Here is a 13,010-nt window from a genome sequence, read left to right as displayed (position 1 = left end):
CCTCCTCCCTTTAAATTGGAGCATTATTTGACTACCCTCACAAGCAAGCCCTTACTTCTTCTGCTATTACGTGGACTGGACATTATGATTATCTATTGGTTATTTCAACATTTTGGAGAATATCCTTGAGCACAGATACAGAGTTTGTCTCTCTCTTCACTCACCAGGGATAACTCCCCGCACCTTGCTTGGGAGCCCACCAGGGGTCACTGTTCCATATGAGCTCAGGAGGGGCAGGTTGGAGGCGCTCTGGCCTCCTCTCTTCCCTCTCTATGGTCCCGCTGCTGCAGCCGGATGTCCTGGTGTGTGAGGTTTGATTCCGGCAGGAAACACTGACCCTGAGCACAGACTGTCCCACATCCTGAGGGGGGAAATCCAGGTCACTCCCACAGGGAAGGACTGAGAGATCACAGGGGCTCCCCCCACCCTCCATAGGAAGTACACACACAGTGAGGGGGGGATAAAGTGCACATCTCAGGCACTGAGGGGGGGACACACTGAGGAATAGGCTCTGCAGCCTCTAAGTCCCTTTTCCTGTGTCCCCCTCACATTGCCCACCCCCTGCTGCACAGAGATCTTCAGCCTGTGTTATTGGGTAAGTGCTTTCCTCCTCCTCCCTTCCCCTCCCTTGTGTGACCTGTGCACATTATCCCAGTGCTGTTCTGAGCTTCCTTACACACAGGAGCCTGAGAGGCTGAGCCTCTGATAGTGAGGGGGGCCTCTGGCACTGGAGGGGTTACTCCTCCTGTATCACAGGGACTGGGAGATAATGGGGGTTATTTTACATTGGGAATTAACATTAGGAATCAGTGAGGATAAGATTGGGAAAGTTATTAAATAGAGTTAGAAAGTAATTACATTGAGGGAGTATTGGTTGGAGTTTAACTCCTTCATTACCACAGGGGGCAGCATCATGTGTGTGTTATGGGCTATCGCTTCTCTGTGTGAGGCTGACACGTTTCCCCGGGGACAGTCCTGGTCTGACAGTATGTTCTGATGTCCCAAATATCAGCTCTGGAGGAGAGAAATATTTTGGGGGGGGAGGGGGGATGTTGGGGGAGCAACATGACAGGCTCTGAGATCAGGAGGGAGAGAGAGACAGACAGACATAGGTGCATAGCTGGAGATTTATGAGTGAAACACAGAACTACAGCTGAGGGGGAGCAGGGTGACCCCAGGCATAGAGGTGGGTGCTGTGTCTGGGTCTCTGTGTATGTGCCGCCATATAGAAACCCAAGCATGTGGTGCCTCACGTCTGTAGCATACAAGGGGTTAACCCCTCATTTTCTAAATGGTGCAAATACACAAAGATAACAGAAAGGTCCAAGATCCGGTGATACAGAACTATTAGCTGTAGGAATCCATGAAACATTGCTTGCAGTAACAGGAGGGAGAAGGAGGGGTGGATATGATGCCTTTTATTGGACCAACAAGTAGTTGAAATGTTACAAGCTTTCTAACCTCTCAGGATCCTTAATCAGGTCTGACAGAAATACAGAAACACAATATAATATAGGGTGTAACCGGGTTCACCCCTTGGTCCCCCTTACCTCCGTTGCAGCTGCGGGGGAGGATACCGCTGGGTTATCGGGTGCTGCCACTGGAGTGGCGGGCAGACCCGCCGGGAAGTAGGGACACCATCGGCAGGCTGCGCGAGTGTTGAGACTGGCGATCCGGTCGCCGCAGCTCTGCGGCAGAACACCGCCATCTTAGATTGCATGCGCAGATGGCAAATTGCGCATGCGCAATAGAAAAGGTTGCGGCGGCCATTTTTAGAATAAGGCTCCATGTGGAACTTCCTATCCCAGCAGCCTCAGTGGCTGCCTGTTACATTGGCCAGCATAGCCATTAAGGCTGCTGGACCCACGGAGCCCCAAAAGAGATACATTTGGTGCGCTCATCACACCACGCCAGTCAGGAGCAGGTTGGAGAGGAAGAAGGTAATGTCCAGGGAGCTGTGCTCCGCAGGACTGGGCCAGATTTCCCCCAGGTCCCAGCTAGGCCTCACTCCACGTGGTGAGCTATAGCCTTCAGTCTGGGACCAGATCCAGGCAGACCCCATTAGACAATTTTATGGGGGCACACTTCAGCTGGAGACCCTTCCAGAGGCATCTGCATTGGGTTCCTGAGACAGGCTATCCTACTGCGTTAGGATCTCTCCCAGGTGGAGGCGCTGTGTACCACGAACGTGATCACCCCAGGCTCTCAGCGGTGGAGGATCAGGCCTCCTGTAAGCCACTCGGGTAACGCAACACAGGTAGTCTCCCTAGACACGGGGGCTACATATGTAAGAGGGATATGTGGTTACAATGGCTGTAGATAGGACGTGTGAAATAAGGAGGTAGAAGCAGGTACGCTGGTGTGAAAATAAACAGCAGAGACATACTGTAGGAGGCTATTCTCTTTGACATGCAAAGGCAGCCTAGACATTAAGGAGACGTGAGCGGGACAAGGCAGTGAATGTGTTAAAATATCACTATAAAAACTAATATAACTATTTTGTCTGTTGATCTATATAAAGAATGTTATCAGGGAATAGTGCAAATGTGCATGTGTACAGTACACACATGCACTTACATATTAATACATACACATAACAAGCAGTGTACATACACAGCTATATACTGTACATGCATGTAAAGTGGCACATGTACATACATAAACAAACATATCTATAAATATGTAAACATACACCCACTAATATGTACTGGACATGTGATTTGCTACAAAAGTTTGTGTGTGTGTGTCCCTCTTTCCCCCTAAATAAAGATACTGCCGTTACCTGTTGGCTCACAGAGAGCCCAAGCCTCCGCCACAGGGAGCATGGGGTGGTATAATTATCATCTCGGTGCAGCGCCTCCACCTGCGAGGGATCCCAGCGTAATGGGAGGAGCCCCTCACAGGAACCAATAGTAATAGTAAACACACACAGTATATAATAACAACCTTTACTGACAGCACATATAACATAACCGCACAGTATAATGAACACCCCGCCCAGTACCACCAGTGAGTGTCCCAAAGTACATTGGGTGCCAGGCACCAATACCCTGATGTCCCTTTCCCAATGTCCAGCCCACCCAAAAGTGTAGGGAGTAGCGCTATCCCGTGAACTCTTGGTGCACTTTGTTGAGCGTCCTGCCGAGTACTCCAGTACTCGGTGCGGCAGACTTAGCAATGAGGATCCAGCGACGGTGTCCGCCTCTGCGTTGTGTGGATTCCGGTAGGTCGGTCTCACCTCTTTTAAGAGTCTTTGATAACACCGCGGTGGTCTGGTCCCAGACCACAGGCCGAGATCACCACACAGTGTCTTCCTTGTGTCCCTGACACTACAGTAAAATGGGGAAGCGTCCCTATCTAAGGGCCTTCCCTGGAGCAGCCACAAGCTACACGTGATTGGGGCCTATCTGGGACCTCCTGAGGATTCTCTGGCCTAGTCTGAGTGCCACTGACATTCAGACCCTACTTTCTCCTTGTCTGTCCTGGCTCCAACTGACTAGCGTGGCTCCAAGCACGCAAAATGTATCCAATCCCTCACAGTACCATACTACAGCCCTGTGACGATAAGGGGTAATCTGGCCTGTAATAAAGGGGTTATACCCGGCTAGTTACCCCTAATTCGTGTGGGGAGAGAAAGGGTTACTGTATAATTAACTATGTATGTGTATTCCAAAGCACTTTTATTCCCTGTGAATTCAATTCCAAAGTCTTGTTAAGCAGGCAAATGAGGTAAAGTGTTTTGTGATCTATGGGTAAGCACTGTGATGTAATTTGGGAGTCAGCCCTGTAAAGTGTTCAGGGGATTATGTGACTGCTTATGCCACCATTGAAAAAGAATGTTTGGCGATCGTGTGGGCCCTACGCAAGCTATAGCCATACCTATACGGTCGCCCATTCACCGTGGTCACGGACCACAACCCCTTGAGTTGGCTGCAGTGGGTGTCGGGTGAGAATGCCAAACTGCTATGATGGAGTCAAACTTTGCAAGAGTTTGATTTCACTATACAGCATAAAAAGGGCAGTGAACACGGCAATGCCGATGGCCTATCCCGGCAGGACAGTCCATGTGAACTTTTTACCTCAAGAGCTGACAGGTTAACCCAACCACCGGACGAGGTGGCCGGGGCACAATCTGCACTCTGAGGTAGGGGAGGTGTGACGGTAAGGGGTAATCTGACCTGTAAAAAAAGGGTTATACCCGGTTAGTTACCCCTAATTCGTGTTAGGGAGAGAAAGGGTTACTGTATAATGAACTATGTATGTGTATTCCCAAGCACTTTATTCCCTGTTAATTCAATTCCCAAGTCTAGTTGAGCTGGCAATATGAGGTAAAGTGTTTTGTGATTTATGTGAAAGCACTGTGATGTAATTTGGGAGTCAGCCCTGTAAAGTGTTAATTATGTGACTGTATGTACTAATTTCTATAATAGCAGACTTGTAATGGGATTTGCATGTGAATTACATTTGTATGAAGGGGACTCTGATTTAATCCTAACTATGTCAGGACTGAACTAAATAAGCTGTTCTAACGCAATAGCTATACCTATACCTCCTTAATGATGGGGGTTATCATCAATATCGACTATAACTGTACACACTTGTACACTAGTACAATTACTACCTCTAATTACGGAGCCACACCGCCCTTCTGTACATCGCCTTGTTTGGTCTATTTTGATGCACCACTTAGTAGATTAAAATAACTGAATAAAGATTATTTTTAATTATTCTCACATATTTGGATGAATGAGTGCTATTTTGCTATTTTGAACTGTGTTCTTTCTCTTTGGTACATTTGTTGACACATTTCTCAGTCCAGCACCTTATCTACTCATTTATTACTTGGTATTATTTAGCTGAGCAGGGTTTTTCTCATTCTTCCCTCCCCAACCCTTTCCCACGGTATATATTTTTATGTCCCTGGTCTTTTTTCCCTGTTGTCCAGAGCGATATTGGTAACGGGCAATCCTCTGAGTAGCTCGATTCGATTGCTACCCAGCAGAACAGCGTTCCAGCCGACTATTTGGCGTAGTTGTGCTGCATGGACGTACCGAAGTATATCTGGACCAGCATGCCGCCCCTCGATCTGGAGGCCAGAGGCTCAATTGATAGAGCAAAGAGGAGGGGAGATAGGAGGCAGCCCTGCCTTGTGCCATTATTAATATTTATTGTCTCTTGTTTGTTACTTGGTATTTTAACTAGGGCTCTAGGGGAGTGATAGAGGGCTCAGACTCCCTTCTAGAAATGGTCCAGAGAAACCAAAGGACTGCATGGTCTTGTCCAGGAATGTCCACTTTATTCTGTCGAACGCCTTCACTGCGTCAAGGCCCAGTAGGATTGCCTTTGTTTTAGTGGAGTGGACATGTTCTATGATATTGACTATTTTTCTTGTATTGTCCGAAGCCTGTCGGCCTGAGACAAAGCCAACCTGATCTGTTAAGCCTTGGTAATATTGGGTTTAATATTGGCTAGGATCTTGCTGTATATTTTAATGTCTGAGTTTATTAGTGATATAGGATGGTAACTGCCACATTAGAGGGGGCTCGGCCTGGTTTATGAATGATTTGATCCCAGAGAACATGACTACAGCTAATATAGCAGTTTTCCTTCTAGAATTTGTTTGTAATATATGTTTGAAAGGCCGCCAGGTCCTGGTGATTTGCCTGATTTAAGGTCCTTTATCACTTTTACTAATTCGAGTTGTTATTTTGCTGTTTGGGTTAGTTCTTTCTATTTCGGTTATCTGCCGGAGATTACAGGAGTCTCGGTTTTTTGATATGGTCTGAGTTTGAGAGGTGAGGGAGCCCTTCTGACTGATTTAGGTCATATAGGTAAGCGTGATTTGTGCTTTGGTTTTTATGCCTCTGAGCTTGTTGGCCAGGATCCTGTCTGCTTCGTTCACTTTAGCATAATATAGTTGGTTGGACCATTTTAATAGAAGAATGAACTGGGGCACTTCCCAAGCAATAAATAGTTCTATTTGAACGCAAGAATGCCGTAAAAATAATTTATAATACTGGCCCGAAGTATTCTGTAGCAGCTCAACCCGGTAGTGAATCTCCCAGGATCCCTAGGTAAATGTTGAAACAGATTAGGGGAGCGCAATACATAAAAGAGAAAAGAATGCACAGACACTAATCAGTAGCTCACAGACAGACTGTTTCTAACTGAGAAGCCAGTATAACCAACAACCAACCTCACACTGATAAGAACAACAACGTCGAAACAGTCTGTCTGTGACGCTGTGTGCTCATTTGCATGTCATTTCCCAGAATCCCTTGCTGCAGTGGAAGTGCTGTGTGCTGGGTGATAATGGTGAAAGGCGGAGTTGCAGACCTGTCCAAAAGATGCAAATGAGCATACAGGAATATTTCCATTTGCTATATGCTTTGCTGTGGAGGGTTTTTGTCACTTTTTTTTACCCACCATAACTTAACTAAGTATGTATGTATATATAATCTCAAATGGAATGTGTGTATATAAATATTATTATTATTATTATTATTTACAATCTCAGAGCCTTTCTTAGTGTGTTTACAATACTTGTATTATACGTGTAGATACGTTCCACAGATATAACACAGAGAATAGTGCTTTTGATTCAGTATCAGAATATAACTATTCCGCTGGAAATTATCTGGGTCGGGAAGCAGTGATCCCGTCATAATAGGACGGGCTGATAAGGGTGTGAGCAGGTCAGAAGTCTGTGTCCTACCTTCAGATGGGCAGAGCCTATTCCCTCATGTCATGTGCTGACATTGAGAGACCAGGGGAAAATAAATAATCAGTGAGTAAAATGTCAGTGTTTCCCCAGGCATTCCTTTATATAAGCATGTCCTGCCAGGTACAAATGTGCTGAATGTGAGAAACTGGAGGTGATCGAGGAACAATTTAATGAGGGTGTGAGGGATCAAACCCCCCTATTTATTATGGTGGGGTAAGGTGAGGGAAGTTACTGCACTGGTTCCTCTGCATTACCCACTTGTCACCGTATGAAATAGGAAAGTGAGACTGCGTCAGTATGGAGCAGAACTGCTGGACCTGAGAGAGTATCGGGAGCATTTATCAAAGTCTCACTCATGTACAGTATCTGCTTTTTATTCATACTATGGAACATTACAGTATGTTACTATGTTACACTATGGGGACTTTACTGGTCTTTTGGCTGTTAATCTCCGACTCTCTTTATACTTTTCTAGATGGTTATGTTGTGACACAATCCTGAGCCATTAAAGTTTTGCAGTGTTTGAAAAGAAGTTCCTGTTTGCGAATGGACCGTATGTGTTTTTGGGTGCCCCTGTCTTCTCCGACTCCTTTTGGGGTTAATGATTTAGGTGTGAAAGAGCTGATACTAAATGCTGTATATTTGACCCCAAAAAATGATCTTTACAATTCTGTTTTATATACAGGCTCATTCTAAAACCCAACACATATAGATTAAGTAACCTCCGGTTAGCACCTCCAGAGCAGCACTGCCCACTACCAGCACCTCCAGAGGACCACCGCCCATTGCCAGCACCTCCCAGAGCTGCACTGCCCACTGCCAGCACCTCCAGAGGACCATTGCCCACTGCCAGCACCTCCAGAGGACCATTGCCCACTGCCAGCACCTCCAGAGCGGCACTTCCCACTACCGGCACCTCCAGAGCAGCACTGCCTGCACCTCCAGAGCTGCACTGCCCACTGCTAGCACCTCCAGAGCAGCACTGCCCACTGCCAGCACCTCCAGAGCAGCACTGCCTGCACCTCCAGAGCTGCACTGCCCACTGCTAGCACCTCCAGAGCAGCACTGCCCACTCCCAGCATGGATCCACACTTGTTAAGTGAGTAGAGGAGATATTTTGGTGTCTTTGAAATCTGCAAGGAGGGAATATCTGGTTATTTTACAGTTATGTGAGTCAAACACCCAAACTAATCTTGTTTTCTTATAGAACCACCAGCAGGTAAGAAGATAATATATCTTAAACGCTGTCATTTTCTATCAGAAGGGCTAGTAATACATTTCTTTACAAGAGGTATTATATTATACCAATATAAATATCCGGAGCCTGCTGCCCAAACTGGATGAACTAAGGGCATGGTGCCTTATGCATAAACTCAAAGCCATAGTTCTCACAGAAACATGGCTAACCCCTAAAACTCCTGATGCAAATATTGCCATTAAGGGATACTCCATTTCTAGGAGTGATAGGTCAAAGAGCGGAGGAGGGGTGCTATTTTATATTGGAGACACCTTACAATTTACACTGTTAAATTGCCCCCCAAGCCCACCCTCTTTTGAAATCCTAGTTGGCAGAATCTGCCTCCCCTTTTCTAAGCCCATCTTGCTTGCTGGCATCTACCGCCCCCCTAAAGCCCCTCTTCAATCCCTGACTGATATCACCCAGTTTCTTGGCTCCATTTCCTCTGAATGAGAAGAGTGAGTTGCTAGTTCTTGGGGATTTCAACTTCAATTGGCTTGACCCTAAAAACCACAAAATCCAGATACAACTCAAGTCACTTAGCCTAACGCAACTCATCTCCCAACCCACAAGGACAAACCTGAAATCGCACAACCATTCCTTGCTAGACGGGATTCTCTCCTCAAATCCCAGCAGAATCCAATCCTCTGGCATCCTTCCTGACATTTTCAGTGACCATGCAATAGTGTACAATGTAAGGAAAATTAAACCGCCCCATTCAAGCCCTAAAGTTCTCCTCACTAGAACATTTAGAAACTTTAGCCCACAACATTTTCTGGCTGACCTTACCAACTGTGTTATAGTGAAAAAAAGGCGCTAACTCTACTAGTGATCACTAACAATAAACAGTGAATAAATTCAAATCTAGTGATACAAAAAACATAATATAGTGCACACGTGATGAATGACGTGGATGAATGAATTAAAACCCCCCTGCTCAAACCCAGCTGGTTCCACTGGTCCCTCAATTCGTGTAGATTCGTGTGAAATCCAGGGGGAGCATGGAAGGGAGATAAAATAAAATATATTCTAAGTGTAGACCGTATAATACTTCATGGGTCAAAACAGTGATGAGTCTTGGCTCGTATGTGTAGCCTACTCACAAGATGTAGATAAAATACGGGCAGTGTGACACAGTGGTCTTTGCAGGAAGGACCTCTTGATTCTTGATGTGGTGTGGACCCCCAATCTCAGCACGACAGCGGTTAATATGTGGGAGAAAGAGTATCCATAGTGCAGCCAATAATATAAAAACGTAACTTTTATAGAGTTTAAAAATGAACACTTACAATAAAAACATTCAAATCAAGCATGAATCACAATGATGTGATGAATGAGAGTAGGCTGTGGACTTTTGGCTCACCCACCACCTCCGGTGTGTATGCACTGCGTGGGACGTTGCTGGACTGGACCTTCTCAGCTCCCTCTAGGGTGTTCGGGTGTCGTCCGCTCCGGTCCTTGTGTTAGACGTCGGTCTGGTGTGTCTCTGAAGCGTGCCGTCCCCTCCCCTCCGGTGGACTCCAATACGTCACTTCCGGTTTGGTCGCGATACGTCACTTCCGGTTGTGGGTCTGCAATCTTCGTCCCTGCTTCTCTCTTCCTGTAGGCGGGTACCACTCTACGCGTTTCGCCAATCGGTGCGAAGCTGACGAAGCCACACACCGATTGGCGAAACGCGTAGAGTGGTACCTGCCTACAGGAAGAGAGAAGCAGGGACGAAGATTGCAGACCCACAACCGGAAGTGACGTATCGCGACCAAACCGGAAGTGACGTATTGGAGTCCACCGGAGGGGAGGGGACGGCACGCTTCAGAGGGAGCTCCAGAGACACATCAGACCGACGTCTAACACAAGGACCGGAGCGGACGACACCCGAACACCCTAGAGGGAGCTGAGAAGGTGGAGCGTCCAGAGCAGCAACGTCCCACGCAGTGCATACACACCGGAGGTGGTGGGTGAGCCAAAATTCCACAGCCTACTCTCATTCATCACATCATTGTGATTCATGCTTGATTTGAATGTTTTTATTGTAAGTGTTCATTTTTAAACTCTATAAAAGTTACGTTTTTATATTATTGGTCTGCACTATGGATACTCTTTCTCCCACATATTAACCGCTGTCGTGCTGAGATTGGGGGTCCACACCACATCAAGAATCAAGAGGTCATTCCTGCAAAGACCACTGTGTCACACTGCCCGTATTTTATCTACATCTTGTGAGTAGGCTACACATACGAGCCAAGACTCATCACTGTTTTGACCCATGAAGTATTATACGGTCTACACTTAGAATATATTTTGTTTTATCTCTCTTCCATGCTCCCCTGGATTTCACACGAATCATGACCTTACCAACTGCCCTCGGGACAGAATCGATTTAATTCCCGACCCTGATTCTGCGCTCGACTATTTCCAATCTGAGTTCTTAAAACTCTGTGATACCCATGCTCCACTACGCAGAATAAGGGTACGGGTTGCCCACCTTCCATGGGTTACAACTGACCTTATAGCACTCTACCAGCTCAGGGATACCTTGTGGAAAAGCTTCAAAGTAACTGGCACTACCAAGGATCTCAATCACTACAGATGCCTGCGGAACGTGTGCACAAGGCAAACAAGGCATGCAAAAGCACAATATTACTCTGACAATCTCCACCAGAATACATCAAACCCAGCTAACTTCTGGAAGGTTATCAACAATATATTCCATGCTTCTAACCATCAACAACCAAGTAATATCACTAAGAGGGGTATTACTCTGACAAACCCCACTGACATTGCAAATGCATTCAATGATTACTTTGTGGGGTGTGCTACTAACTTATTCGCGAAACGCAACTCAAACCACAAACCTGAATCTCATTCTGGGAGTACCATATAGCCCCACCCCCTCCCAACACTGCCCACAATTTTCAATTTGGCCCAGTATCCGAAGAGATTACACAAGCGCTCCTCAAATTAAAACGAAGCAGCTAATGTGGACCTGACTTACTACAATCTAGGTTCCTACGACTTGGTGCCCCAGCCATTGCCAAACCAATTGCTTCCATAGTCAACTCTATCCTGTCTGCAGGCCATATCCCTAAGACCTGGAAAACTGCCAGAGTTGTCCCAATCTTCAAAGTGGGTACAAAAAAACTGTCTCAAACTACAGGCCAATCTCCCTTCTCCCAATTCTATCCAAAGTCATGGAAAAATGTGTCCACTCCCAATTAAGCAATTACTATATCAAGACAAATTTCCCTAGCCAATTCCAATCTGGCTTTCCCCCCAAACACTCCACCGTAACTACCCTGCTAAAAGTTTGCAATGAAATCCAGTGTGGAATGGAACAGGGACAACTCGCTGGTGCAATATTCCTAGATTTTGCAAAGGCTTTTGATTCTGTTGATCATGTTATCCTGCTTGAACTCCAGAGCTCTGGAATAGGGAAGCACGCTTTAAACTGGTTTCAGTCCTACCTATCAGGTAGATCCCAACATGTGTCCATCTCAGGCTCTAACTCCAACCCCCTGGATATCACCTGTGGTGTCCCGCAAGGCTCTGTTCTGGGGCCCCTACTCTTCTCAGTGTTCATTAATGATCTTCCCACAGCTTGTAAGAAAGCCTCAATACACATGTATGCAGACGACACAATCCTACATGCACACAGCCATAGCCTCTCTGACCTTCAACACATACTTCAGTCTGACTTTTTGAGACTCGTAAACTGGATTTCCCAAAACAAACTGTTTTTAAACACTGACAAGACTGTAACAATGGTATTTGTGACCAAGACTACATTTTTAAAGCTTCCAGTGACTGAGCTTCAGATCAGAACCAACACTAACACCACCCTAACTCCTGTTACTGGTTTTAAATACCTGGGCATATGGTTTGACTCCCACTTAACATTCGGAATGCATATTTATATCCTGGCATCCAAAACCTTTGCCAAACTAGGTGTACTTTACAGGAACAAATCCTCCCTAAGCCTGCTGGTCAGAAAGCATATCGCACAGCAGATGCTAATGCCAATTATCGACTATGGAGACATAGTATATGGCTCGGCACCCCAAACCCACCTTAGCAAACTTGACCCTCTACAATTCAATTTGTCGTTTTGTTCCCCAATGCAACTACAACACACATCACTGCGAAATGATCAAAGAACTAGATTGGTCATCACTCGAGTCTAGGCGCAAAGTTCACCTTTCCTGTCTTGCCTTCAAATACTTTCTGGGCAAGCTACCCATCTATCTGAACAAACTCCTCACCCCTACCACATGCAGCACCTATCATCTGAGATCAGACTCCAAAAGTCTGTTCATGGTCCCAAAGCTCAACAAAGTATCCGACCACTCCTCCTTCTCTTACCGTGTACCCGACAACTGGAACAACCTACCGGAGACACTCTCAGCCGCCACCAGTTTAAGTTCTTTCAAAACTAAAGCTGTCTCACATTTTAATCTGGTCTAACTGTTTCATAAGCCCATAATATATATTACCTCTAACTGTGAATACAATGCCTTGTATATAATATATACACTGTTCACTTATGTAACTGTATTTGTAACCATGTATTATTTGTCATCTTAACTCTGTGCCCAGGATATACTTGAAAACGAGAGGTAACTCTCAATGTATTACTTCTGGGTAAAACATTTTTATAAATAAATATCAGAGGAGGTGATATCACAAGAAGCGCCCCCCACTCCCAGCTTTACATTATGGATTTTCCTTTTCTTATTGCCAGGTTTCCCAGTGGTTGTACCGGAGAGGTTAGAGATTAAGTCAGAGAAAGAAGAGACCGACACAGGGGAACATCTGACCCCAATAAAGGAAGAAATAGATGCATTTCCTGTTTGTGGTAAGTACCCTTACATCCTCACTTGTCTTTATTCAGTATGTTTAAAACATGGACTGAAATGTGTACAATATTTGGGGAAATAATATTAAAGCGTGCATACAACTATAAGATACCTGTCCTAATGAAAAAAATGATTTATCTAAGGTTATATTGGGAATATTATTGTTATTGAGGTTTGTACATTGGTAGCTCCAAAATGT

At 45.5% G+C, this 13,010-nt stretch overlaps 1 protein-coding gene across 2 annotated transcripts in view; it reads left to right on the top strand.

Moving 5' to 3' along the window:
• The first annotated feature begins 338 nt into the window (after nucleotides 1–338).
• Nucleotides 339–13,010, top strand: part of LOC142488437 (uncharacterized) — a 156,325-nt gene continuing 143,653 nt past the window's right edge. For both annotated transcript variants that reach the window (XM_075588952.1, XM_075588951.1), the window contains exons 1-3: nucleotides 339–595; nucleotides 7,410–7,823; nucleotides 12,697–12,810. In XM_075588952.1, coding sequence (XP_075445067.1) covers nucleotides 7,805–7,823; nucleotides 12,697–12,810 — 133 coding nt within the window. In that variant the 5' untranslated portion in view covers nucleotides 339–595; nucleotides 7,410–7,804. The remainder of the gene's footprint in view (nucleotides 596–7,409; nucleotides 7,824–12,696; nucleotides 12,811–13,010) is intronic.

The sequence above is a fragment of the Ascaphus truei genome, chromosome 2 (assembly GCF_040206685.1).
Source record: "Ascaphus truei isolate aAscTru1 chromosome 2, aAscTru1.hap1, whole genome shotgun sequence".
In the NCBI taxonomy this organism is placed as follows: domain Eukaryota; kingdom Metazoa; phylum Chordata; class Amphibia; order Anura; family Ascaphidae; genus Ascaphus; species Ascaphus truei.
This window is presented reverse-complemented; position numbering and strand designations above follow the sequence as displayed.